General features: G+C 43.4%; 1 protein-coding gene across 5 annotated transcripts; it reads right to left on the reverse strand.

Moving 5' to 3' along the window:
* Positions 1-1,311: 1,311 nt before the first annotated feature.
* Positions 1,312-24,055, reverse strand: SLC13A5 (solute carrier family 13 member 5). Of its 5 annotated transcripts, none has more exons than XM_069790788.1 (13): positions 22,900-23,153; positions 17,708-17,815; positions 14,691-14,819; positions 13,694-13,830; positions 13,059-13,273; positions 10,911-11,082; positions 9,584-9,706; positions 8,827-9,039; positions 7,928-8,049; positions 7,544-7,662; positions 6,132-6,293; positions 4,772-4,909; positions 1,312-4,026 (listed from the first exon to the last, which is right to left on the reverse strand). In XM_069790788.1, the coding sequence occupies exons 2-13, from the start codon at positions 17,810-17,812 to the stop codon at positions 3,898-3,900; spliced, it is 1,764 nt and encodes a 587-aa protein (XP_069646889.1). In that variant the 5' UTR covers positions 17,813-17,815; positions 22,900-23,153; the 3' UTR covers positions 1,312-3,897. The 5 variants fall into 5 exon arrangements, with proteins under 5 accessions (XP_069646889.1, XP_069646891.1, XP_069646890.1 ...); XM_069790790.1 differs by having other exon boundaries at positions 17,708-17,812; positions 22,900-23,125; XM_069790789.1 differs by lacking the exon at positions 22,900-23,153 and adding an exon at positions 19,280-19,371.
* Between the last annotated feature and the right edge of the window lie 631 nt (positions 24,056-24,686).

Here is a 24,686-nt window from a genome sequence, read left to right on the forward strand (position 1 = left end):
GCCAAAGAAGAACATACGTGTACTTAAAAGGGGATGACTTTTGCATCCACATTAAGCTTGAGTCTATTTCTGTCTGGGTGCTTTTTTCAGCTTGGTGACTTCTAGATTATATAGAGAATGCTGAAAGTTTTTTCTTCTCTCTTCCACAGATCTGGATGTTCCACACAAAGGCAGGAAATACCTTTGTCCTCCCTTTGTATGCTTTCCTGTAGTTTGGTCATTCATTAACGCATTCACACATACGTAACCATTCCCAAACAGCCAGTCCTTTGTGGGAATAAGCCTGCACATGGATACATGAACTAGCAGGAACATACCCTGTATAATAGCAGCCCATATCATGATTCTGCAGGTTTGAGACATTCAACATTTGCAGAAAGAGTGTTAGCAACTTCGTATTCTGAGAGAAGAAAGGAAAAGTCAAGGTCATTCTATAGAGAGTGAACAGAAAATAGGAAAGCCTTAATTTAGCTCCTTATAGGCAGCACTGCCTGCTGTTACGCCAGCTGGACAGCTGACATACCCATTAACCACTAGGAATCACACTCTGCCCACATACGATAAAACAGGAACCGTTTGCTAGTTCAGTGAGGCTGAGTAACCTGTCCTGACAAAGTCCACACTGAAGATCCTCCCATGTTCTCTGTTGGCGCTGGTGGTGCATGTTTTGAAGTGGGGGACACAGGGATTCCTTTAGGCCACTACCTTAGGACCATCACAACTTTTACACCTAAAACAAAAACCCTTTGATGAGAAGCAAAATAAATGCCATGCAAGACAAGAGTCTATCACGATACTTATCCTGCAATGCTGGAAGGGGTTGTAAACGAGCTCCAGTAACAAAGCAATTGTCCTTGCATTACCCATTGTAAATAACACATATGTTTACTTAGGGCATTGGAACAGGACGACGTGCATGCTTGATGCTGAAGAAAAGCCTGTCTGTGCCTTTTATACTGGAGAGTTTGTACAAGATAAATTCTTAAAAACTAGTTGTGTTTCTTAGATTCTTAAAATCTTTTACTCTGAAATGAATGAGACAGCTTGTAGGGTATGCCACCTGATTTGGTCCCACCTGAGCATTTTCAAAAATGGAAACTTGAGTTATCACTTAGCTGAGGAAAGAGAAGGAACCATTGATATATAGGTCTGAAGGTACTTAAGGCAGTAGGCAAATCTCTGCTTTGTACTGATTCTCTATGGTGTGTACCATCCTGGATCTTAATGGAGCAATACCATGCTACAGTGGAAGCTAATGTAGAAACAAGCGGTCCACTTTGTTGCAAAGGAAACAATCCATGCCAGAGAGGAGACAGTTCTAGTAATTTTTTTATTTGGCAGGCTCTAATTCTGCAACTCTCCCATTTAAATTAAATACAAATCAATCACAGGATGTCATAAAAGTGTCTCAGAAACATTTGCTATTAACAGGACAGAGAGGTGACACATCAAATAGACCACAGTTATAATAAAACCAGCATTCTTTATTACCCCATGTGTATATTCCCCCTGCCTTGGAGCTCCTGTCAATAAATCACCCTGTGTGACCATTGATGAAAATAACATTTGTTTTCTACTTGCACTGCAACAGAGGAAGCTCTTCCTAGTTGAGATGAGGGCACTTCTCCCCTTCAAGAAACTTTCAGAACATTCCTTTCTGCAAATGGGAGAGGGAAGTGTCTGTCTTACGGCTTTTAGCTGAAAGTGGTTTTAGAGGAGTTTTCATCTGCATGAATTGAGACAGGCAAGCTCAGTGTTACCCACCCATGCAAGATCCACTGTATGTTATTTGCAATAGTGAAGAGCAAGCACTGTGAATTACCTGGCAGCGGTGAAATGTGCTCATACTGTGAAGCCCATCAGAAGGCAGAAAAAGTCCCTTTCTCAAATGCATTTAGATACCTACAGATGCAAATCAGCATTAAGTGGTGACTGCCAAAGCACAGAAGGTGCTTAACTGTTCCTGGTTTCAATTTCTTCAAACAAATACTGTGATAAGCTTCAGGTGGTGACAAATGCCTGTGACCAAGCCACTTCTTGGCACTAGAACAGGCCTCTTCCTTAGATAGACTCTGCAAGTGGAACAGTGTTTATCCACATGCTCCACCATTCCATGCAAGAGGTATGAGCCTGCACCACATGCAGCCAGCTGGGTAGACAGGGTGCCACTGGAAGCACCCAGGAACAACAGTCAGCGGAAAGTTTATGGTGCCCGGCACCTTCAAAGAGCAAAGAAGATAAAGGCACAAAAATCAAATCATTCTTGAAGTAGTTTTCTGCTCAGAAAAGCACCTTGTCATTTTGTGGATAAATACTTTCCTCACTTTTAAAGACAAAAATGTGAGTATTTTTCCAGTTCTATAAACAACATTCACGTTAATAACAAAACTATTAAATATCCTACACACACTACTATGCTAGAGGCCAGGTCTTCTGGTGAGAATTCTCTGGCCAGAATTCTATGATTCTGTGATTCTATAACTTCTACCTTGCACCCCTTATCCTGAAGTGGGAAATCATCCTGGGTGCAGAGTTTGACCCTCATGTCCTCACAACACCCTTGTGAGGTAGATAGGTACCATGACATCTTCTTCAGGAGGGGAAACTGAGGCAAAAAGAGGTGAACTGACTTGCGTGAGGCTGCACAGCAAGTCTGGGAGCAGAACTCATGTCATGCCCACAGACGTCTCCACTGTAACACACTGCCTTACCTCCCACCCAATTTCATCTCCAGAGCTGAATGAAAAGCATCCATATACCACTGACAAAATACACCTAGTCCAACACCAATCTTTCTGTAGACCACTTCTGCTTCAGAAATTACATAAGTGCTACAAAACACTTTTCTCACAGGACCTGAATTCCAAAGTACACAAGACAACTCCCATTGCTGTCTGCCAGCACAAGCCCTAATACCTGAGCCCCTAAATTTTTACAAGGCCTTTAATTGGAGCCTTTCTCATGCCTTGTCTCCACTCCAAAATTCCAGTTAATTAATAAGGCACATCAGGGTCTAATCCAGGAACTTTCACAATAGGTGTGAAGTCCTATAGGCCATTTCCAGGCTGGCACTAACAAAACACTGGTTGGCATGTGAAACCACATCCTGTGGCCGAGAGAGGGAAAGGCTCCTGGCTCTGCCAGTGCCACAGTGCAAGAAACACAAAGCCAGCCTTAACTCATCATTGCCCAAGACACCAGCTGAATCATGACCAGCATGGAATTATGGTATCTCAACTCTCAATAAGGGTGTCTAAATGCAGTGAGATTTGGGAGTGAAAACAAGGCTATGGAAAATGGGTTGGATGTTGACTTGTAAGGATTCCACCATATGGTTGAGGCCTGACTAAAACATAACATAACATAACATAACATAACATAACATAACATAGCGTAACATAGCATAACATAACATACCCCTTCTTTCACCAGACAAGTGACAACAGGGATTTCTCTGCACAGCTGCTGACTTGTGGATACAACAGTTAATGAATTTTCAGCCCCTGCCTGAGTGCAGTGTTCAATGCTAATGATTTACAAGTACATACCAGTAATACTATAGTTCAAACCATTTGATACAACAGCCTGCCCTCTCTTTATTTAAAGTTTAATAAATTCTAAATCTTGACCTTGATTGGAGGTACAACGGATCAGTTGATCATACTTATGATCCAGACACATGATCCTTAGGGTTATGTAATTAAACAGCACTTTTGGCTCCAGCACGACTGGAATAAATTTGAGTTGGTTCATGCTTGAACTGATGTGTGACTCCCGGCAGGCAGCAAACACCTGACATTGGATCTGAAGTGGTGATGAGACTCTATATAGGGCTTTGGGCAACAGGGAGTAGTATTAAGGGTCCTTTCCTTGTTTAACATGTGAATTCTTCACTGCTCACTGGTTAGTTGTGCTGTTTGCCCAGGTTGGGAATGTGTCCAGCTCAAACATAGGTCTTCCCCATGTGTTGATGGCCAGCGTGACACAGAAGACTCCAATGATGTTCATTACTATGCCAGATCTAACCTGTGAGGACAAAAGTCCAAACCAACAACAATAACCAAACACCAGCACAGCAAATTGCAGCAAGGCCTATCTGTACACAAACAAGAAAGACAGTCAAATAAATCACAGAAATAGCCATTGTACCCACTGCCCTATGTTCTTGCTTAGGTGGAAATACCACGGAACACACTGTGCAAAGCCTTTGAACATTTTGCTATATAACTAGTCTAGGAGCTTTAAGGCATGTACAAGTTCGTCTTATTAGTTAAAGAATAGCTTCTGCTCCCTTCAAGTCTCTGGTTAGAAAACTGATAAAATTTGGGTGTTCGGCACAGAATCTGGCACTGTGTGGTCTGGCAGGCAATCAGAGGACCAGAGCCTAGGGCAACTGATTGTTACCTTCTGCTTTCAGCTCTAGTGGAAACAAGGCTTCAGCTACACTCGCCAAAGCCCCAGAAGACTGGAAAGCACTGACTGCATTTTAACCTTTCAGTGTTTAAGAGACTTACGACTTGCCAGTTTTTAATTTCAATTGGGCTGGGCTGCATGTCTGCCAAAGCCTGTGAGAAAGGTACTGTTACTTCAGAGATGCAAATCTTTATTGGAATATTAACACTGCATAAGAAAGGGACATAGGGTCGTAGTTACAGCCCATAAGAGCTTCCTGGTACTTTGGAAATACTCGGCTAAGAAAATTAAACTCTCACTATATTTCAGGATAAAGGAAATGGAGAGCTTCAGATAAGAGACCAGGCAATCATCTTACCATATCCAAAACACGTATGTGGCCATAGGAAAACACTATCGCATTTGGTGGTGTTGCAACAGGTAGCATGAAGGCAAAGGAAGCACTGAGAGTACCAGGCAGCATAACATACAAAGGATGGATCTTGACAGATGCAGCCTGCAATGAAATGGAGAGAATATTACACTGGAAGTGTTCCAAAAGAAAAGCATAAAGAACATTTCCCAGACCACTGAGACACACAGGCTCATTTTGTTTCCTGGTATTATATCACCAGAGTAATTTACAAGCATTTTATTCTGAAATCCACACGTGGTTAAAGATAACTTTTCTCTTGTTTCCTGTCCCACAATACTTAAAAACAATGCTTGATTCTTTCTTGTTGTTTGTTTTGCTCTATGGTATAATTTGGAGTTCTGGTCAAATTTATCCAACAATCTTTTCTTTGACCTCAGACCACACTTTTGCCAGGGTAACACAGGGATGGGACTATAATTACTAGGCACATGGAGTACACTCTTAGATGTTACATAAACTCTGTGGGACTCAGAACTTAAGTGCCAATTTAAGTCACTAATAGCTCAGCACCTTGATTGGGATAATTTTACTTTGATGAAATGGTGTAGAATAAAGCGGTTGTACTTTCCAAATTAAAGAACAAAGTAACCTATTTTTTCCTTTATGCTACAGATTCAATTCTGCTCAGAAAAGGCAGCAAAACTTACCAGGTTTTCCTCCATATGTTTTAAAATTGTTCTGGCTTCCTATGGAAAATGACACATTTCTAACAGTCAGGCCTACTACCTTCTGTATTCTACCATAAAACCATGAAGATGAAGGAACCATTCAAGGGATGAATACTAAGTGCTGGATTTTGTTTTGGTTTGGATTTTCTGTGTGTGTGTTTTTCCAGTTCTGAGTTGATGGTTCAAATACAAAATGACCAGAAGTAACTGATGTTTGTTGATCTGTGTTAAAAAAGTGACTCTCATTTCACTTTCTCCAGGGCTAAGTGACACAACTTACAGAAGGCTTGAACTGGCTTCCTTTCCAGTGAGGGTGCCATGGGATAGGCATCCTGAATTAGCTTCTTCCCCCAAGAAGCTGGTTCTCAGGCTTCGGGCATATAGGTAGGGCAGATTGGAGAAAGTTTGCATTCCCTCTTTCTATCTACATATGATGCTGCAAACATAGCAGTGAACACCAGCTAAAATCACTAGCCATTATGGTATACTGTCAGGTGGACTGTTTCATACTGGCTTTCAGATTAACATCAGAGCAACTTTCAAGGCAATAACTACAATATTGCTTTGCCACTAGAGACTGTCAGTTTAACTCTGATATCACAGTTGATAGGATAACAGGATGGAAGTAATCTTACCATGGATGAAAAGACAGGTAGGAAGAGGGTGGCTGTGGCAACATTACTGGTGCATTCGGTGAAGACAGCTATAATAAGTGAAAGTACTGTTGCAATGGCCCACGGTGGGATAGATCCTAGTGGAGTCATTTGGTGACCCAGCCAAGCTGAGAGCCCAGAGTTCTGACAAGAAAAAAAGGTGGGGTTTAGTGAGGCTTAGAACCCCTAGCTCATGAACAGGGAACTTGTCATGTGTAAAATTTCTACCAAATAATGCTAAGTGACTCCTGAATTATATAAATACCATCTGGGAAAGTACAATGATCTGTCACAAACACTAAAAGAAATTCCTTGCCAACTAGACATAATACTGAGTCCCACTTTCCTGATTTTTCTGGAACCCAAATACTTGCTCACACTTTGGTTACAAAATTATGGTTTTTTGCTAAACAGAAACAATTATTGCTGAGATGATTGCAAATGCTTAATATATCACTCAGAAGTTTCCTGGCATGTTTTTCAAAGGTTTCCAAAGATGCTGATGCTCTATGAATGCTCTATCATAGGAACATAGGCAGTGATTGACTCAGCTTACAAAACCTTTGACTTGATGGCTTCTAATGCTCTGGAGCTTTAATAATGTATGTATGATGTATGTAGATGAATGTAAAGCCCTAGAGCTTTAATTTGCCCCATGGTTTAAAACTACCTAGCCACAAAACTTAGATCTGAATATGAATTTCCCCAAAGCATGGCACTGTTGATAGCTAAGGCTTGCTTTGATTTAGATGCATCTTAGCAGTGATGAAGGAAGCAATATGGTTCACCTCAAGATTCTTTCCTGTTTGGGGAATTTAGCTGCCTTTTCTGTGAATTTATGAACATAGGATCAAACCATGGGCTTATGGAATGCAGTACAATGCATGGCAACAGCCACTGACAAGAAGTTCAAGAAACCCTACTGTACACAATTTTGGAAGATATCTAACCACAATGATTTTCTTCCTGACCACTTCAGTAGTGGTTTGGTTTAAATCTGAAGATATATATCCTTTAAACAAACCTCAAATGGTTCTGAAAATCTTACAAGTGTTATCTATACTTCCATTTTTCTAGCCAGGGCTGGGATCGGGAAGATAACAGAAATAAGAAAGGTTGCTTTTCTGGTCTGTCCAGCCAGTGAAGATCCCAAACTACCCAGCAGCCTCCAAGAGGTAAGATAAATTGAAGAAATTTGGTCAGAGCATATAAATTCCTGAAAAAGAGGCACAAATATTCACCTGTCCTCCCAGTTTTTGCTAATTTGGATCTGCCACCAGATCTGAACATCTCTACTGGGTTTGGCTTTGGGTGCATGCCCAGTAATACAGGACTAGATAACAAACCAGGGAAGTTCGCCTTTGAGACAGAGAAAAACAGATGTCAGGACATACTGCGCTTGCATCAGCCAAAGCAAAACCTCCTCCCAGCAGCAGCACAATGCTCCAGGGCATCTTCCTCTGAACCACATTCCAGTCTAGCAGCGGGGCTGATAAAAATGGCTTTTTTATATCTGAAGTGAGAAATGAAAAGCAGAACATGTTTCAGGAGAATGAAGACATTTTGTCTCCTTTTCTAGAAGATATTAGGGAAAGACCTAACAGGCTGCACAGGCTAAGGGTAAAACACATGAGCAGGTACTGCACCCCAGCCCTGCCCAAGAAGCGAGGGGGGGTGAGCTACCCTGAAGAACTGCATGCAAATCCAGTATATGTTTCTGCCATGTTAGCTGGAGGTGGCTAACTGTTTCACAATGTTACAATTCCTCTTTTAAATACCTTCTTCAGTCTGTTCAGGGTCAGACATGCTTGGATTCCAGCCTATGAATTTGGGTTTATTAGCAGGAAGGATAAACAGTAGCAGGGCAATAAACACAGCAGGAGCAGAATCAGTGATATACCTAGAGAAGAAAAGAGAATATAGCTTAGAAAATAAACATCTTTCTCCTAGAAGATGGCTGCCTTCCAGCATTGCAGTTGTTGCTCTTTGTCATCCTGTTTGGGGCTTGTACATTAGCAAAATGGGTCATTAGTTCATGACTGAGGTCTCTCAGACCTGCCACAACACAAATGCAGTAATAAAAGAAACTAGCTACAATGCACATTAATAACCAGAGTCACAGATGACAACAGCTCCTGGAAGCAGGGTTCCTTCTCCGTGGTGAAGCCAAGATTCAACAGTTGTATCTCAAAGAAAGATGTGTAAAGAAATAGCCTGAAGGATAGTCCCATCATGCATTTTATGTTCTTAATATGCCACAGACATTGTGCAAAGAAGCCATTCAAAGCACCAAATCAACTTCCTAGTGAGTTCTAAGCTATTTTTTAGAGGTGATATTACCAAATATTCAAATGACACTGCAATGGATTGGCGCTCATACAAACAAAATACTAATGTGTACATCAGTGTGACTGAGACCAGCATTACAGAATTTTCTCTTTCTTCAGGAGGTTCAGCTTGCTCCATGTCCCAGTCTCCAGACTTCATTGCAGTACAAACTGTCAAACAATAGATCCACTGGTGATCTTACACACAAGTGATAGGATCAAGCTCAGCAAACACGTGAATTCAGATAAGGGTGGAATGAATGACCCTGCACTCAAAAGGGAATGAAAGAGCAAGGGAATCTGATTCACAACCAAGAGGGTACAGGATGAAAAAAACCCTAAAAACTTACTTTTCTCCTTCTGGGAAGAGCCTGGTGGCCCAGCCTTTTACAAAGCCTGGGTGTCTGGAAAACCACAAGAGAACCAGCAAAACAAACATTAAGAGGACATTGAATTCAGCATAAGAGATGGGGCCCAATTTCTTCATTTCTGCCTTCAGCACGTTGTATGCAGCTTTTTCTTTAGCTGTTCTTTCTGTCCCACAGCCCCAGCTTTTTTTAAAGCTTTAAGAAAAAGGGAGAAGAACGTACTGTAAGTATTAACATACCAGAGGGATTTAACATGCTTGCTACTCTGAAACTGTCACTCCTGGGGACAGACACAGACTACAGCAGAGGCCAGGAACAAAGAAATTAACAACAGTGTCAAAGTATTTCATGGGGACGTGCCAGCTCTCACAGAAGAATGGGGTCTATGAATGGATGTAAGTCTCTGTCCAATTTGGAGCAACCTGAGATGAAAAACTCAGTTTTGAATCAAGGGTAGCAAAACAGATATGCTGGCTCTCCTAGCATTGAAATTCACAGATTTGAAATTGAAAAATAAAAGGCAATTCTGTCTGAACATTAAGAATGTATAAAGCTTTTCCCTTAGTGCAACTCCCATGAACACAAAAGGTTTCCAGACCTCAAAAGCTGCTGTGAAAGGGAACTGCTCTCTGCTACAAAATTAATAACTTGTCAGTGCATTTGTTTTATCCAGATTTCTCAGTAAGCTGATCTGCATTAGCTGAGGGGTTTACACAATATCATGTAGTTAAATACTCACTTGAGTCCCATGAAGGAGCACTGTAACCAAAGCCAAGCTAGTACCAACATCAGAATCATGTTTGGGAAAGCAAACCCAAACCAGGAAGCAAAATTCACAATATCATTATTGTTCGGGTATAACCTGAAAAGAAAAGAAAAAAGATTTCTGTATGAATGTCAAAACATTTAGTAACCTACTCTGCCTTTAATATGTACTAACAGTGACAATTATACATGTAAATCTAGGACAACCATTACAAGTATTCATAGGCAAACATCCATAGCCTAACTGAAGTCAATAGGAAGGCAGCCTGGATTTCAGAGCAGAACTTAAATGATCTTCAGTTTTTCCTGTATGTTATTTTAAGGCATATAAGAGCTCATATAGGAGCTCATGTTGATATTTTAGGTCTCAGTAAGGCAAGCGCTGCTGAAAGATCTCGCACACATTCTAGGTACTTTTCACTTCCAACATGCCTGCTCATTTATCCCAAGATGGGATGTTCTTTCTTTCTCCCCATTCATTCTAATAAGAGAGCAAGAACTGTCTTTCCTGAAATTAATAGCTGCACTTCTGCTCACTTCAATTGAAGACAAAGTTGCTAGTTGGCTTAAAAGAATGAAGGCAGTGTTTTAAGAGCAGCAATTTTTGTTCTTCCCTGCATCCACCAATAATGACCGGAGGAAAAATATCAATAGCAAATTTCCAGCTGGGTATTAAAACCAACAGGTAATGTGGCAGCTGAGGCTGAAGTACTCCCAACAGAAGGAAGCAATCTTGAGAGACTGTTGTGGAGTCTGCAATATTTTCAGTGTTGATCAGGTTGCATTTAAATCAATTCCCAAACTCAGTTTAGCAAAGAGAGTATTTTGTGGATAAGTCCTTTCCTTTACAACAGTATCTGCACAGTTTCCACAGCTACAGCATGGAAGAATAATATTATAGGAGACGCTAAGCTATTTTTCTTGCTCTTCGGTGTGCTTATGAGAAGAGTTAATCATACATTCTTCCGATGCTCTTCACTGCAGTTCCTCTGCTGATATGCTGCATTTCAGCTGAAAAAGAGGAGGCAGAAGAACCAGTATCTCATGATCAACCAGCTGTCTGCCGATTGCCAGCAAGTACTTCCTAGTGTCTCAGGAGACCTATAATACCAGCACATAGCTGCCTAAAAAAAGGCTGAAGCAGAAAAATGAGGCCCATCACTTCGTACACATTCCTCACCCTCAATTCATCGATTGGTTATTGCTTACAATTTGCAACTGAAACTGTGACCTAAGACTAGTTGGTTGGTCACAGAAACAGTAAGATAGTATAAGTAAAAGAAAAAGCAAGAATGACTCACTGATTCATCTGGCCTTTCAATACCATGTTTGGTCCTGTTCCAGTGAGTGTTGCAGTCCCTCCAATGCTGGCAGCATAGCATACACAAAGTGTCATTCCCTTACATATACGCTTCCTCATTTTCTTTTCCTCAGAAGATCTGGGGTCATCAGGGACTTGTCCATTGCTTATGACTAGACACAAAGAACACAGCTTGCCTCAGGTTAAGTTAGGGAGGCAGAGAGTTCATGACAGAGTCTGCAGGCTCAGTGCTTCCAGTTTGTGTATGCCATTTATTTTAATTCAGAAAACCACAGATATGTCCCTAAATACTTTGGACTCATGTTCATGAGGAGCTGAAGAGAGAGGTTGACAGTCTGGGTCTACATGATCCAAGGATGCTGTTGTCCATATCAGTGCCACAGTCTCTCAGCAGTAATTCCCTGTTTCACAGAGAGGCTTACCACCAGCCAGATATTGTAGTCACTGGAACCATTCCAATACCACAGTAAGAACCCAACTAGCTTTAACAGCTGTGAATATGGGCAAAAAAACCCCGACCCAAAACCAAAATCTTGCCCAGCATAACTGTTAAGATCAATATGTTATGTCAGTTTACATCAGCCGTGAAATTTTGCTGCTGTGTCCATTGTTCTCTGAGGTTCAGAGTCTAATCTTGAAGTCTGACTGGACTAATGGAGCAGGACAGTGAATTTATGGCAATTACAACCAACTCAACAATAGCAAAGGGTATTTTCTGCACACATTTTTTACCCTCACTACACATTAAAATAAATTAGTCAACAAAGCCAAGCAGATCCTTCTAAGTGGACAGAAAACCATCAAATTATTACTGGTCTTAGAGCAGAAGTATGATTTGGGGAGTCAAGAATCAACATTAAAAAGAGCATTTGCAAATATGAAAACTTACCTTTAGTACAATTGTTTGGAAGCTAGAAATGAGCAACTTTACAGAGCACTGTGACCAACTGGCATCCTTGAGGGCTTGCACATCTTACATAAACATGGTGTCTGAGCTTTGCACAATCAAAGTGCATTCTCCCTTCACAAGTGAGGTAAGAAATGAAGCAACCAAAAAGCAGAGATCACGGTTGTATCTAAACTATACCTCCAAGGTCCAAAGAAATACAGCAGCTATGATTCAATCTCATAACAGAGCAGTGTCTGACACACATAAACACCCTTCTTCTACACTGTGTCTTCCATGGACATGTAAGCCAGAAAATGTGCATGGTGTGTCCCAGGCAGAAGGCTTGAAATGTGGGACACTGTATGCACTACCGACATTTGCATCATTCTTGCACACAGTCATACAGAGAATCATGGCAGATCAACTTGCTAATTCAGTGAAATCACATCTCTATGAAAATCCCCAAGACAATCCTTCCTCCTCTGAAAAAGAAAGGCACCACAGATCTGATCTTTAATGGTATTTAATAATGTAGCCCCTCTGTAACAGTACAGCAGAGCAGCGAAATCAGAGGGACTGAGTTTGTATGCATGGTTCAAATTGCGTGAAAGCTACTGCAGAACCACAGCATTGAGTGAAGGACCTTGCGGAGTCAAGCATCAGGGTAAGATCACACTTTAAAGTGTTCAAAAGAATAGTTTGTCTACTGTGAGTCACACCAGCTTCTCTTTTCGATGTAGCTTTTAAAGTATTCCTCTTTCTTCTCCCCACCTCCACATACAATGTGGGCAATAAAGAGGTATTTATAACCCCAGAACCAAAACAGGTTGAATTTGCACAAAATTTTTCAAACATTCCTACATGGCTTAGAAGCGGAACCCCACTGATAATCACAAGATTTAGAAAGTGGGACGCTGCAGGGTTGGATGATATTTCCCACAAGATAAGCTTTTCACTTCTCTGAGCAGGCAGTTAAATCTAGGGAAACTATGGGAGGATGACCCCACATTGAAGGAAAGAACATAACAATCTGCATGTGATCTAGCATTAAACATAACAAAATGGCAGCCACTAAAATTGGAAGCCATTTTGTAAAACCTAAATGTCATGCATTTAGGGATTTTCAGTCAGGTTACCATCTTCTTTCCTTGGAAAAGGTACAGAGAACTCCTTCTAGGTGAGGGACCTCTCAGCATAGCAAGTTCATTAGAATCAACTCACTGTTGAGTAAGCCCTTACCATGCACTGAAGTGGGATCTGATGCATTCTTTTCTTCCAGCTCAATCACTGTATTTGTTTGCCCGGTTGCCTGTTCCATCATGGTCACATCATACTCTGTGTTGTCCATTTGATCCAGGACAGCCTGGACAATGGGAACCATCATAGCAGTGGTGGCTGTGTTACTTATCCACATGGAGAGGAAGGCAGTGACTATCATAAATCCCAGCATGAGGCTGAAAAGAGAGGAACAGGCAGAGGAGAAGGCTTTGTAGTCACTGTAATTTAGAGAGCAGAGCCCAGACAGGGGTGTGTGTAGTATCCAGTAATACAAAGCAGGGCCAGATTCCCTTCTAGGACAGCTCTGCCACCTTCACTAAAGGAATCCCAGAAAGCCATTTAGCTCCTTAGTCTGTGCATGATTAAGTCTGTCATCATTTTGTCCCCAATGGCAAGCATCTAGAAATTAGCCAGATGCTGGTTTTGGCTAAAGGACAAATAAACTGTTCCTGCTGCCAGACTTCACCTCTGGAAACTCTGTACAAGTGCAGCTAAAAAGGTTCTCGAAGGTTCCCTTCTCTGCTGACTGTTAAACACCATCCCTAGGCCTCTGCTAAATTGACAGAGGCAAGGAAGAAGTAATGTAATACTCTTACAGTGCAGGTTTCACCCCAAGAATCAGCAGGACCTGCAGCGCAATCCTTTTGTGAAGATTCCACTGTTCAACAGAAATTGCAACAATCAGCCCTCCAACGAAGAGCATATTTGTGTCATTTAGGTACTGCAAGCACACCTGAAAGACAGAGCAGGTAGGTCAGGGGCCCCAATGTTGTTTCTTGCCAGCTTCACTAGTACATTTTGCCTTCCATCCTCTCAAAGCTGTTTACTGCACCAGGCCCCATCCCAACATTGGCAGAAGGGGCAGCTGTAGCCTCAGAGCCAGTTTCCTGAACCCTTGATCCCCTGTTTAAGTGCTGAACTGTCTAGTGCAGGGCTCTTTGTACATCATGAACCTTCTTTTTGGATCATCAGGAGTTAATAAAGTACAAAATGAAACATTGTTAGGGGCTCAAAGCACTCTGTAGGTACTAGAAATGCTGAGCTCCAAAACGGATTTCTCAGCACCTTTAGTAACCACACCTGCCCTTACCAGCTTCTTGGCCAGTAGTGAACCTGGTCTGCAGTACCTAAGTACAGCCTCTCTCCCTTGGACAAAAGCCCTAGCACAAACAGCCAGAATAAGCTTTAGACAGGACACAGTGTACTTGCTGGCATCATGCTGTCTAACCTGTCAGAAGAAGTTCATCCCATGCATTTTGAAATCTCCCAGAGGATATGTCAGCACTGCTCTCTTATGGGATGGGTTATGAACACACAAGCTGCTGGCACTAGTAGTATGCTCTCCAGCAGGATCCAGGCCCAGAAGCGGACCTTCCCCTCTACCACCTCAAGCCCCACAACCTTAACATTTTGGGCAAATGTGTATTTAGTTCAGCATCTTCCCATACAGGAGCCCTGAACCCTGCTCAACATGTTCAAAAACAGCATCATAGAACTGGCGCACTTTCCTATCAGACTTGTTTGCTAAATACTGATGGGGGATCAGAGCAGCAGATATCCCTGTATCAGATCCAGATTGAGCAAGTTCCTTACTGATTTAGAGCTCTGAACTCCAAGAAGAGGGAAAAATACCACAGGCATGAGGGAGGTAACAGCCAGTGGGATCACTTCAGTACACCAGTACACAGCCATGATGATGATGATATATGCACATTTGGCCTCCTGCAACATAATGGAAGACACATTTAAGCACAGAAAACTATTCTTAAAGATAAGAAACAGATTGGTAGCTCTTATAACGGGCCCAAACATTCCATTGTCTGTAGCTTAGCAAGTTATTCTCAAATAGGTAGCAGAGACATGAGGATTTAAACTTGTACTTTTAAACCTTGTTCTGAAGTCACTTGCATAAAAAGATCTTTTTTACCACAGTGTTTGTTCTAATGCACCCACACAAAATGTAGGGTGTGAGAAAAACAAACCTTCCACAACTAGGTAAGTACACAGTTTGCAGTGTGCAATTACTTCTTGGCAGTTGAGGTAAGCAGGTTTCACATCTAGAAGGCAAGAATTTTTAATAGTGTTTGCAGATTGGGGCATTTCCATTTTGAGTTAATTATTTTTAAATGGATGGCCAAACTTCCCAGTGTGGATGATTAGCTTGTCTGAAATCCACACGTCTTCGAGGTGTGTCCAGTAACACACCTGAGCCCAGAAACTATATCACTGAGTAATTTAAAAGTTATAACTTTTTAAAGTAACTCTTAAAGTAAAACTCTTTTACCTTTTTTTTTTTTTTTTGGTGACTAAGCACGATACAGATATTAAGTACTTTCCCACATCATACTGTGCTTACCTACTAAGGGGATTCACTAGATTAGAAATGTTGTAACATGTCTTTTTATACTGTTGAGCAGGCATTTCTGTAACCCAGCCTTCCTTGGTTTGTACTTTCAAAATTGTTAGGAGAAGCAAGCATTCATTAGCCAACAGTAAACAGTGTTTTAAAGCTTAAGTCAGTGTTCTGTAGTTCAGAATTTGCTCATATTTAGAGTATGTGTTTATAGGATTTTATTCTAATACAACAAATGAGACTTTATTGCAAAAATAAATGGTGTTACAGTGACATTTAAAAATTGCTGTAAGGTGATATTTATAAAAAGGGGTGTGTTTTCCTTCATTTTGTTGAGAAGCTTAAGAGCCAGAAAACAGCCTTTGTAAGTTATTTGACTTTTTTTTTTCTTCAGGTTTCCAGGAGATTAATTACAGCACAAGTTTTGAAAAAGATATTTCTTCTGAGACTAAAAGATATCAGACAGATCCACTTTAAGTCTCTTCCCTTATTAAATATGATGTGAGCTCATGATACAATTTATGCTGTGCCACAGTAACTAAGTGCTAGAACTGACTGTGGTTAATATGTTGCCAGTATGAAAGACAGATAAACAACCCTAAGTGAGTAAAATTCACAATACAGAAGAAACACTGATTTTGTAGAGTGGAGAGTAAATAATTTATGTGAAGTTCAAAAATACAACCATGTTTATAAATTAACTCCAACAGCCTCAGCCAATTCAAACAATCAAAGATCTGGAATTAAATATATATCATCTGTATCTATACCTGTATCTACCTGTGATTTATGGGAACAGTCACAGAATGTTTCTTTGGTGTCTCTGTACAGTTGACAAGAAACACAGTGACCTGCCTTCTCACTGAGAGCTGGAAAAGCAGTCATGATGCAAGTGTTACTCTCCCATTGTGAAATACTGTAATTTCCCAGATTAGACTGATGACACAATATTCCTACAAATACTGGAAAACTGAAGACATACTTACTTTTTTAGGGAAATTATCTTTCCTAGAACTGATCAAAGTAGTGCCTGACTGTCAGGAATTCCTCTTTCTATAAAGCACCAGCATTCAACTGAAAGGCAGGGCTGACATTACTTAGACAGGTAAACCAGAATGGGTGGCAATTTTGTTCATAAATGTGCATGACATTTTCCTGTACTTGAAAATACACTGAGCAATACAGGGCACTCAGAAGAAAGACTGGTTTTAGCATTAGAATAGCCTCTAAAGCTCTAGTAGGCTAAAAGACTGTAAACTGAGCTTTGACCTTTTGCCAGGAAGACTACTAGACATTGAAGACCAAACTCTTCACTGGGTTATTCCAATTTTATGCTGGTATAGCTCCACTGAAAGCAAAAGAGTTGTGCCATCACCATCACTGGAGTAAGAGGGATGTGAATTGGAGGATATTGCATTTGAAAACCTGTTTTGATCGCTGCATAACGGACAATGCACGGCTTCTGACTGCACCACCGGTGAAGAATGCCGTGCAGCAACACTCCTTAAAGTACCTCAGAGCCCCAGCAGCGGAGTGAGCTGGAGAACACAGAAGTCCCGTCATTCAGTCCACTGCCATCATCGTTACTAGGTAATGCAAGACACAATTCTAAATGTGCGGGCCAGTTATGCACCTATTTATCTTTGGCCCCCAAAGAATTGCATCTAATTTGCAAGATGGGTTGGGTCTGTGGGAGCCCCAGGTCCTGGCAGCGGCACAACCCCCAGGATGAACAGAGATCGATTGGCACAGAGCTCCTTCTGCAAGCCCAGCTGCCTAGCACCAGCGCCTGAAGACCGTCGGGGAGCGAAACCCGCAACACGCGTTCCTGGGATCTGGGACGGGGTGGCTGGCTGAAACGCCTCAGGGACGGGGCGGCAGGAAGGATCTGCTTCGTTCCACTGGGGGGGAGTGGAACCGCCTTGACAGGGGTCGGGCGCTGCCCGCTCGGGTGGCAAAGGAGATGCTGCGGCGAGGGCGGCCCGGGTGGCCAGCGCTGCCCAGGGTGTCTGCGGCACGGCCCCGCGCGAGGCGGGCAAGCAGGCTGGGTGCCCAGCGAGGCTGGAGAGGGCCCTGTGCGGCTGGCGGGGACCGGGGCTCTGGGGCAGCAGGGCCCAGACCGGGGGCGAGGGGGGGCGGGCTGCTGTCGGGCAGCAGAGGCCGGACCCGGGCGGGGGCAGAGGGGTGGGCTCCCGTGGGGTAGCAGGGGCCGGACCCGGGGGGCTCTGTTGCCCGCGTGGGCCCCGCGGGCACTTACCGGCGTCGGCACGGCGACCGGCAGCGGCAGCAGCAGCAGCGGCGTGAGGAAGAGGATGGCGAAGGACCGGTACCTCAGCAGGGGCCGCAAGCACGTCGGGGCCATCTTCTGTGGGGATACACGGTCAGGGCGCGAGCAGGAGCCGCGCCCGCCGCTGCCGCCTTAAGTACGGGGCGGCGGGGCCGCGGCGGGAGGGACATGGCGGGGGGCGACACGACCCGCCCGCGCCCTTGACGGGACACCGGGCCCGCCCGCGCCCGGAGGGAGGCCGGCCGCTCCCGCCCTGGCGGGACACCGGGCTCGCTCCCGCCCTGGCGGGGGGCCGGGCGGCCGGGTAGCGGTGCAGACACGGATCATCAGGAGCGGGCGAGCCGCAGCAGAGCCGCCGGCCTGCCGCCAGCCCAGCGCCCCTGCCCCGCCGTGCGACGTCCCTCCCTCCCCACGGGCGGCCGGCGGCAGCCCAGGAGGACGCCGTGTCCGCAAGCCCCTTCTCCGACGCCCGGGAGATCGCCTCAGCCTGATCCGGACCAAGTCAGGATCCGCCGGCCCCTCCGTCATGTGGGCGCCAGGACATAACACGGGGCATTTCCCCGCTCCTTACGCCCACCTCTGTGCTCACGCTTCTGAAGACCTTCTGTGAACAAGGAAAGCTGCTTAACGGCTGCGTATCGAGCCATCACACCAGTTGTGAGAATGTTTTAAGAAAAATCTCCCCACTGATAGTGCCTACGGAAAGTTGCCGGCAAGCACAGATTCTCATAATGCATATTATATGCAGTGACCAAAGTGCTGACACACGGCTTCTCTCAGGTGCTGGACCTTCGGGACGTGCTGATGATGCCAAGGGAGGATCATCTCTCACTCATTCACACAGTGGTGAGGAAGGACTGAGTTCCTTTAGGGAAAAGGAGAGTTAAAACCACAGTGCGGGTCTCCCCGAAACAAAGGTCTGTGCAGGCATGCATGGCTGTCTTTCACTGCCTGTTATTTTGAGGGATTGTGTGTCTGCGATCTGGGTTAAAAATAACCCAGAAAGGTTAACTCGAAAGGGTTTTTTTTAATGCCCTTCATGTCAGTGATTTGGTCTACAGTGTAGCCACAGAATCAGAATCAGAAGTGATGGCACTACTGAAAGGGTGGCAACGACTATCAAGATGGCAGAAAGGAGCAACTGGAGGGGTTGGAAACTAGACCAAAGACAAATAATTTGTTGATATTTTAGGTTCTGCTTCTGGGATGTCAACAGCCACCTGAAACTGAAGGCAGCATAAATCATATCTTGATACTTTGATCCTACAGCCTCTTAATACAGTCTTACCAAGCAGTTACTCACAGAAATAATGAATTTCAGATTTCACAGCAAGTAATGAGGTGGCTCTGACCACAGCTTGCACTATTTGTCCTCTGCTGACCAGAGGAACTTGAGTGACAGAAGTTCAAAACAAGACACTCCAATGTTACTGTTCTGTTTGTAAAAGCAGTGAATGTCCACTAAAGAAAATAGTAGCCAACCGGATCTGGACAGATTCCAAATCTTCAAACCTTTAGCAGCAGTCCCTCTGGGTAACTTACCAACACAAAGGAAACTTCACAGCAGTGCAAAGCCTAGCAGAAAGTGGGGAATTGGCCAAAACTTGCATTCTTGTGGCCAGTCTCCAATGAAAAAATGGTCCCTAGTCAACAAAGAAAAAGGATGGCAAGCACTTAAATAAGAAAATGCAAAGAGTTAACTCTAAAGGAGTTGTACTAAGGTTCACTTTGATAGACCAGTGCAAATACGATTTGCTGTCTTCTTGTTTAAATGAGATGCAGTGCAGAAAAGAGAAAATAAAGAGAAAGGCCATGAACATGTGTTGATACCTTTAGATGGACTAATCCTGTGAAAGGAGACCTGCTTGCTGTACCTGGGAATGAGATCAGGGACTCCTGTGGGCAATTCAATTACACAGTCCATGCCTCAGCATCCTTTTTTGTCAAATACAGCGAAGGGAATCAATATTTCCTTATTGTGCAGAATTATTGGAAACTTGCCTTCAGTGTGCCATGCAAAGTACATTCTATGATACAGAACAAAACAGAAAAAGGATTCACAAGAAAGAACAAGCACCTGAATAATAGGAAATCAGATTGAAAGACAGTGGTGTACCCACTTTTGCTGTTCATACAGCAACTGTCAAGCAGAAAGGTGTACCCTTGGGAGGAGAAGGGGAGGAATGTGAGAAACACAGTGTTCCCTAGGGGTCTTAGGAACAGCTGACTTGGGACAGGCATAAGACGGTGCAGGCCTCCCACAAGATTATAGATCAGAAAGGAAGGAGCAAACGAGGAAAATAGGGAGGTGTCAATTGAAACCAGCAAGTCCCTCACCTGTAGAGATAAATACCCACTTCCCACTTCTTCTGGAGGAGCTGCCTAGTCAATAGCGGTTGAATGAGAGAGGGAGCTCTAGGAATACCATTGAGTCCAGATTTGAAAGAAAGTGTGTCTGAATCTCCTTTATCTGAGCATGTTTTTATCTGGGACCCGGGTCCCAAACTAAGCAACTGTAATCTTTTCATGAATCAAGACCACCACTGATAAACTGAGTTTAGAAACCTAAACTGAAGGGCATTCCCAGCACTTTGACTAAAGCAAAAGCTGGGACCATGGAAATGAGCAACTTTCATTTCTTCACTTTTTTTTTTTTTTTTTTTTGCAAAAGTAGGCTCCTTTTCTAGATGTTTGCTTCAGGAGGAGAGCAGGTTGGTTTGTTGGAGCGCGTGTGAAATATTTGTTCATGAAAAATGTCTGTGCTGACTCTGCTGAGAAGAAATTGAATTAGTGCCAACTACAGTTCCTGTGGAAGTCTGCTAGGAATTCAGCTAAAACCAAGCAAAGCAGCTGGCTGTTGCAGAGCAGCAAGGACAAAGTTCTACACTGAACTGAACCTGTAATCTTGAAAGGTAAATTCTGACCTTACTACTCCCTTGCTCCAGCCATCCTGCCACTGCACACTCCATATTTAAGATACCTCTATCACTATTTTATAAACCATTGGAGGTTTACATGTGCCTATTCATGCTCTACTGCAAGAACCAGGAGGCCAAGAAGTTGATTGAATCCAGACGTTAGAACCACATATTCACATATCATCACAAACAGCAGCAACATGGGCAGGAAGAAGTATACTGAGTGAGGACAAGAGAGAAGACGCCTACTTTCAGATAAGGAGGTGGAAAAGCTGTACAATGCAGAGTCAGGATGCAGGAAGGGGAGAGCATGATTGGATGAAATGGGGGAAGAGAGCAGTTTACACTGCAGGCCAAGGCTAGGCACTGCTCTCTAAGGGATCAGCATTCACCAACAGAGAGAAGCACAGAGGAGCATGTTTGATTTCGCAAGTCTTGCAGCTGTTCCCGGTCTCCCTCAATCTATGCTTACAACTCACATACATTTGGCACTGGCTGGATACGAGGGTGCTACAGGAATGGCAGGTCTTTCACATAATTTGCCCATGAGCTTCCTCTTCACTGTGCCAAGAAGGCGGCAGACAAAGCTTTGGCTGCCTTACAGAACTAGTCTGACAGCTGGGCAAAAGGAAGCTACAGAGAGCCTGTCGTGCTTGCAAAACCTCCTCCAGCAGGAGGAGTTTTAGATGGTTCAAAGAGAGCATTCAAACAAAAACCTCCCACAGCCTGAAATTCAGCTCATGCTAACTGAGCGCTAACTGCAGGCCTTCAGGAAAAAAGAATCCTTTCCTCCAGTCAGTACTGCTCCGAACATAACAGACACCAGAGCAGTATTTACAAATATGTATGTGAGATGTGTGGTTTCATGGTCTTTAACTACTGCTTTAAAGACAGTAGGTGAAATTAGCTTTTTGTTGCAGACGCCATTTAGAAGTGGGAGATCGAAGCAGCCTTTGGACTAGATTTTGATACCCTAACATTGAATAATATGCTGCACTTGTTCTTCTTGGTAGTAAGTTTCAAATCAGCTTACAAAGGAACTCAAATCTTTGTGTTACAAAGAGACTTAGGCATGGCTGGTGACATGAAGTGGAACCAGGAGCTGAATCAGGTCTCTTGTACCTGAATCCCTTTCCCTGGTTACTAGACACCACTGCTCCCATTTGCTGCTGTGCTACCCTAATAAACACAGGTATTTTAAAGCATATCAAGAGCCAAGGGTATGATGCAGTAACAGAGACAAGCCCACCTCATGGCTCACGGCCACTGACCTGCCCTGGCTTTCTTGCTGTTTCTCAGCTGGTGGCTCTGGGGCTCATTGGAGTTTAACTTGACAAAGAAAGCAGAACATTTTTCTGCTGAGTTAGTGAGCTGAATAGGTTCAATGAAGTGTTCAGTGAGCACTAGAGCCAGCTCAATAGACTGGGACACTTATGGCTGGGAACAGTAACAGCTGGGACAGGAACAGCTGCACCTTTCGAGACAGTAAATTCGAGACAGCATTGTCAAGACACACACAGTCTTGCAATCTTCCCTTTTGCACTTCAGCTAACAGATTCAATGATGTGAGCCACTGTAAAGAGTTCCACTCTGAAGTGGAACACTGCTGAAGACTAGTTAACAAAGGCTGACCTGCATTGTTTGCGTTAGTAGAAAGGGACTAGAAATCAAGTCCTTTTGGAAGGTAGGAATTCCAGGGTCATCAGTCCAGGTGGAAAAATTGGAAAAATAAAGATTTTAGTATAGTTTAGGTCATTCCCAAGAAGATGCTTTTCTGATACATCTTATTCACTACAAGCCAATCATCCCAGTTACTCCTGTTATTGCTGGATAGTAATGGTCTGTGGCAAGGAGGCTTTACAGGTAGCAGTTGATTCATTTAATTACAGATATACATATATTCTGCCTCTAATTCAAATGCTGTCCAAGCTCACAAGTACAGTTTGCCTGTTTTAAAGCAGTCCATTTGACCTAGATAAGTGCCATTCCCTCTCAAGACAAAAAACTCTTCTCACATTCTTTTTAAAGTTCTTTCATGTTGCAGGCTCCATGCAACACCCAGAGGTACAGAAGTTTTAACAAAATTATATTAAACAAGGACTGTAAGACCTATCATACTTGACACTGAGAAACAAAAATGAAAACAACTGACCCTGAGACATTCTAGGACTTAGCAGAAAAAGAAGTGACTTCTACCCAGGCTTTTGAAAATCACATTTAAAAAACAACCAGCTGAGAACTTACCTCTATGTGATGCTTGACTTAAAAAGATGCCTAGAAGAGGTCTTGTACAGTAATGTTATGCACTGGAAGGTTTACACAGAATTTAAATTGAAAGAGTTATTACAGGCATTCAGAGAAAATCACTGTTTCATTACTTTCCATTTTCCCTCCAATCAGTACTTTCCAGCCACTGCCAGTCCACTGTGTTGCTTTAGGAGTATCTTTCAACTAAGTTCCCAGTGGAGCATCTGATATTTTTCCAAGAAAAGCTTTTGAGACTCTGAACGAACAGTCCTTTCAGTACAATCTCTGTGCCCAACAACTTTCTACATAAAAGCCCTCATTATGAATTTTGAGTCAGTGGGGTTTTCTCAGTCAGTGTGTGCTGCTGATCAGGATTTCTTGACCTAGAATTGGTATTTCCCATATAGTTTGCATGAAGCCCCAAAGCACATTCAAATGCTGTGCAGGCTAATGACTACAAAAGAAAAAAAGAACAAAAGAAAATCACATTAAAAACTTTGATTTGGAATTGGCAACTCTGTAACCTCTCCCTTAGCTGCCATCTCATTAACATATTTGTTCAAAAGCCTTTTCTCTGGTTCATTACATAATTTGTGTTACAAAATCCAGATAAACACTCATTATTCCCAGGTCTAAATAATGGCTTATTGGGCTTCCTTTTTCTTCTTTTTCTTTTATTTTTTCCAGAGAAAAAATGGGGGCAGAAGGGGCTTGTTTGGATGGGAAATGAACCACACCAACTTCTGAGTAACATCTGGGACATCTGTTGCGTATGGCATTACAATACGTTATGCAAATACTAGTGAATGATTCTTCCTAATACCTCTGCAAAGTAGAAGAATTACTATTATTGTCCCCATTTTACTGACTAAGAAGGTCAGTTCATATTTTCTGCATCTGCTGTATCTCGTTGTTCCACACCAACATCAGAGAAGAGCCGCTTGCGTCATACTGCTGTAAGGGATCAGTTGTAGTAGCAGGTACAAGGAATGCTAGGCGTTCTGTCAGAAAATCCTGGATGTACTGGTATTGACATTGAAATGAAAACGTGAAGTTCTGTTCCTTTTTCTCTCTAACTTACCTTTCTTCTGAAGTTCCCTATGTAAAAATGTAGAGCTGTATGATCCCCGGCTGAGGTCCAGCGACAGGCAGGTCCTGCTGCACCTGGGGCCTCTAGTGCCAACCGTGACAGAATATCACTGGGGAGAAAAGGCAAAGCTGATTAATGCAGGCTGGAGATTTCACCTTGCACATACAGGGGTACCCTGAAGCGGTCCGAGGGTCCCTGGGGAAACAGTGGGGTCTGGGAGTCTGCTGGGGCAAGGCTGAGCAGCCACACTGTGGGGCTGGGTGAGGTGAGGCTGGAGGACCACTGCTGGGTTTCTCCCCCACGGTGATGGTGGACAAATATTTCCGCTCCGCTAGCTGGCTGTTTTTGTCTGAGTGGGACAGCATTGCCCCAGGGAGGCCAAGGTGGGTTTTGAGGCTGGATACCACCATGACCACCCCTCCAGAGGTGCAGGTGCAGGAACACCTCTGTCCCCGACTGCTTCGGGCAGCTCCAGGCAGCAACCTTGCCTGCTGCGTAAACCAGCTACTGTAAATTAAACTTATTTGGGAAAGAAGTAAAGTGACACCCTGTAGTTCCTTGTTGTGGTTTAACCCTAGCTGGCAACTAGGTACCATGCAGCCACTCGCTCACTCCTCCCCCACCCAGTGGGATGGGGAGGAGAATCGGGGGGAAAAAAAGTAAAACTAACTTGTAGGTTAAGGACAGTTTAATA

The sequence above is a fragment of the Haliaeetus albicilla genome, chromosome 9 (assembly GCF_947461875.1).
Source record: "Haliaeetus albicilla chromosome 9, bHalAlb1.1, whole genome shotgun sequence".
Lineage (NCBI taxonomy): Eukaryota > Metazoa > Chordata > Aves > Accipitriformes > Accipitridae > Haliaeetus > Haliaeetus albicilla.

Bases quoted from the DNA above. Each gene is read 5' to 3' on its own strand.
- SLC13A5 (XM_069790788.1), bottom strand. From the start codon at position 17,812: ATGGCCCCGACGTGCTTGCGGCCCCTGCTGAGGTACCGGTCCTTCGCC. The intron at 14,820-17,707 runs GTAAGTGCCCGC...ATTATGTTGCAG, and splicing joins CGGTCGCCGTGCCGACGCCG to GAGGCCAAATGTGCATATAT. The intron at 6,294-7,543 runs GTATGTCCTGAC...TTTTCTTGTCAG, and splicing joins CTTTGGCTGATGCAAGCGCA to AACTCTGGGCTCTCAGCTTG.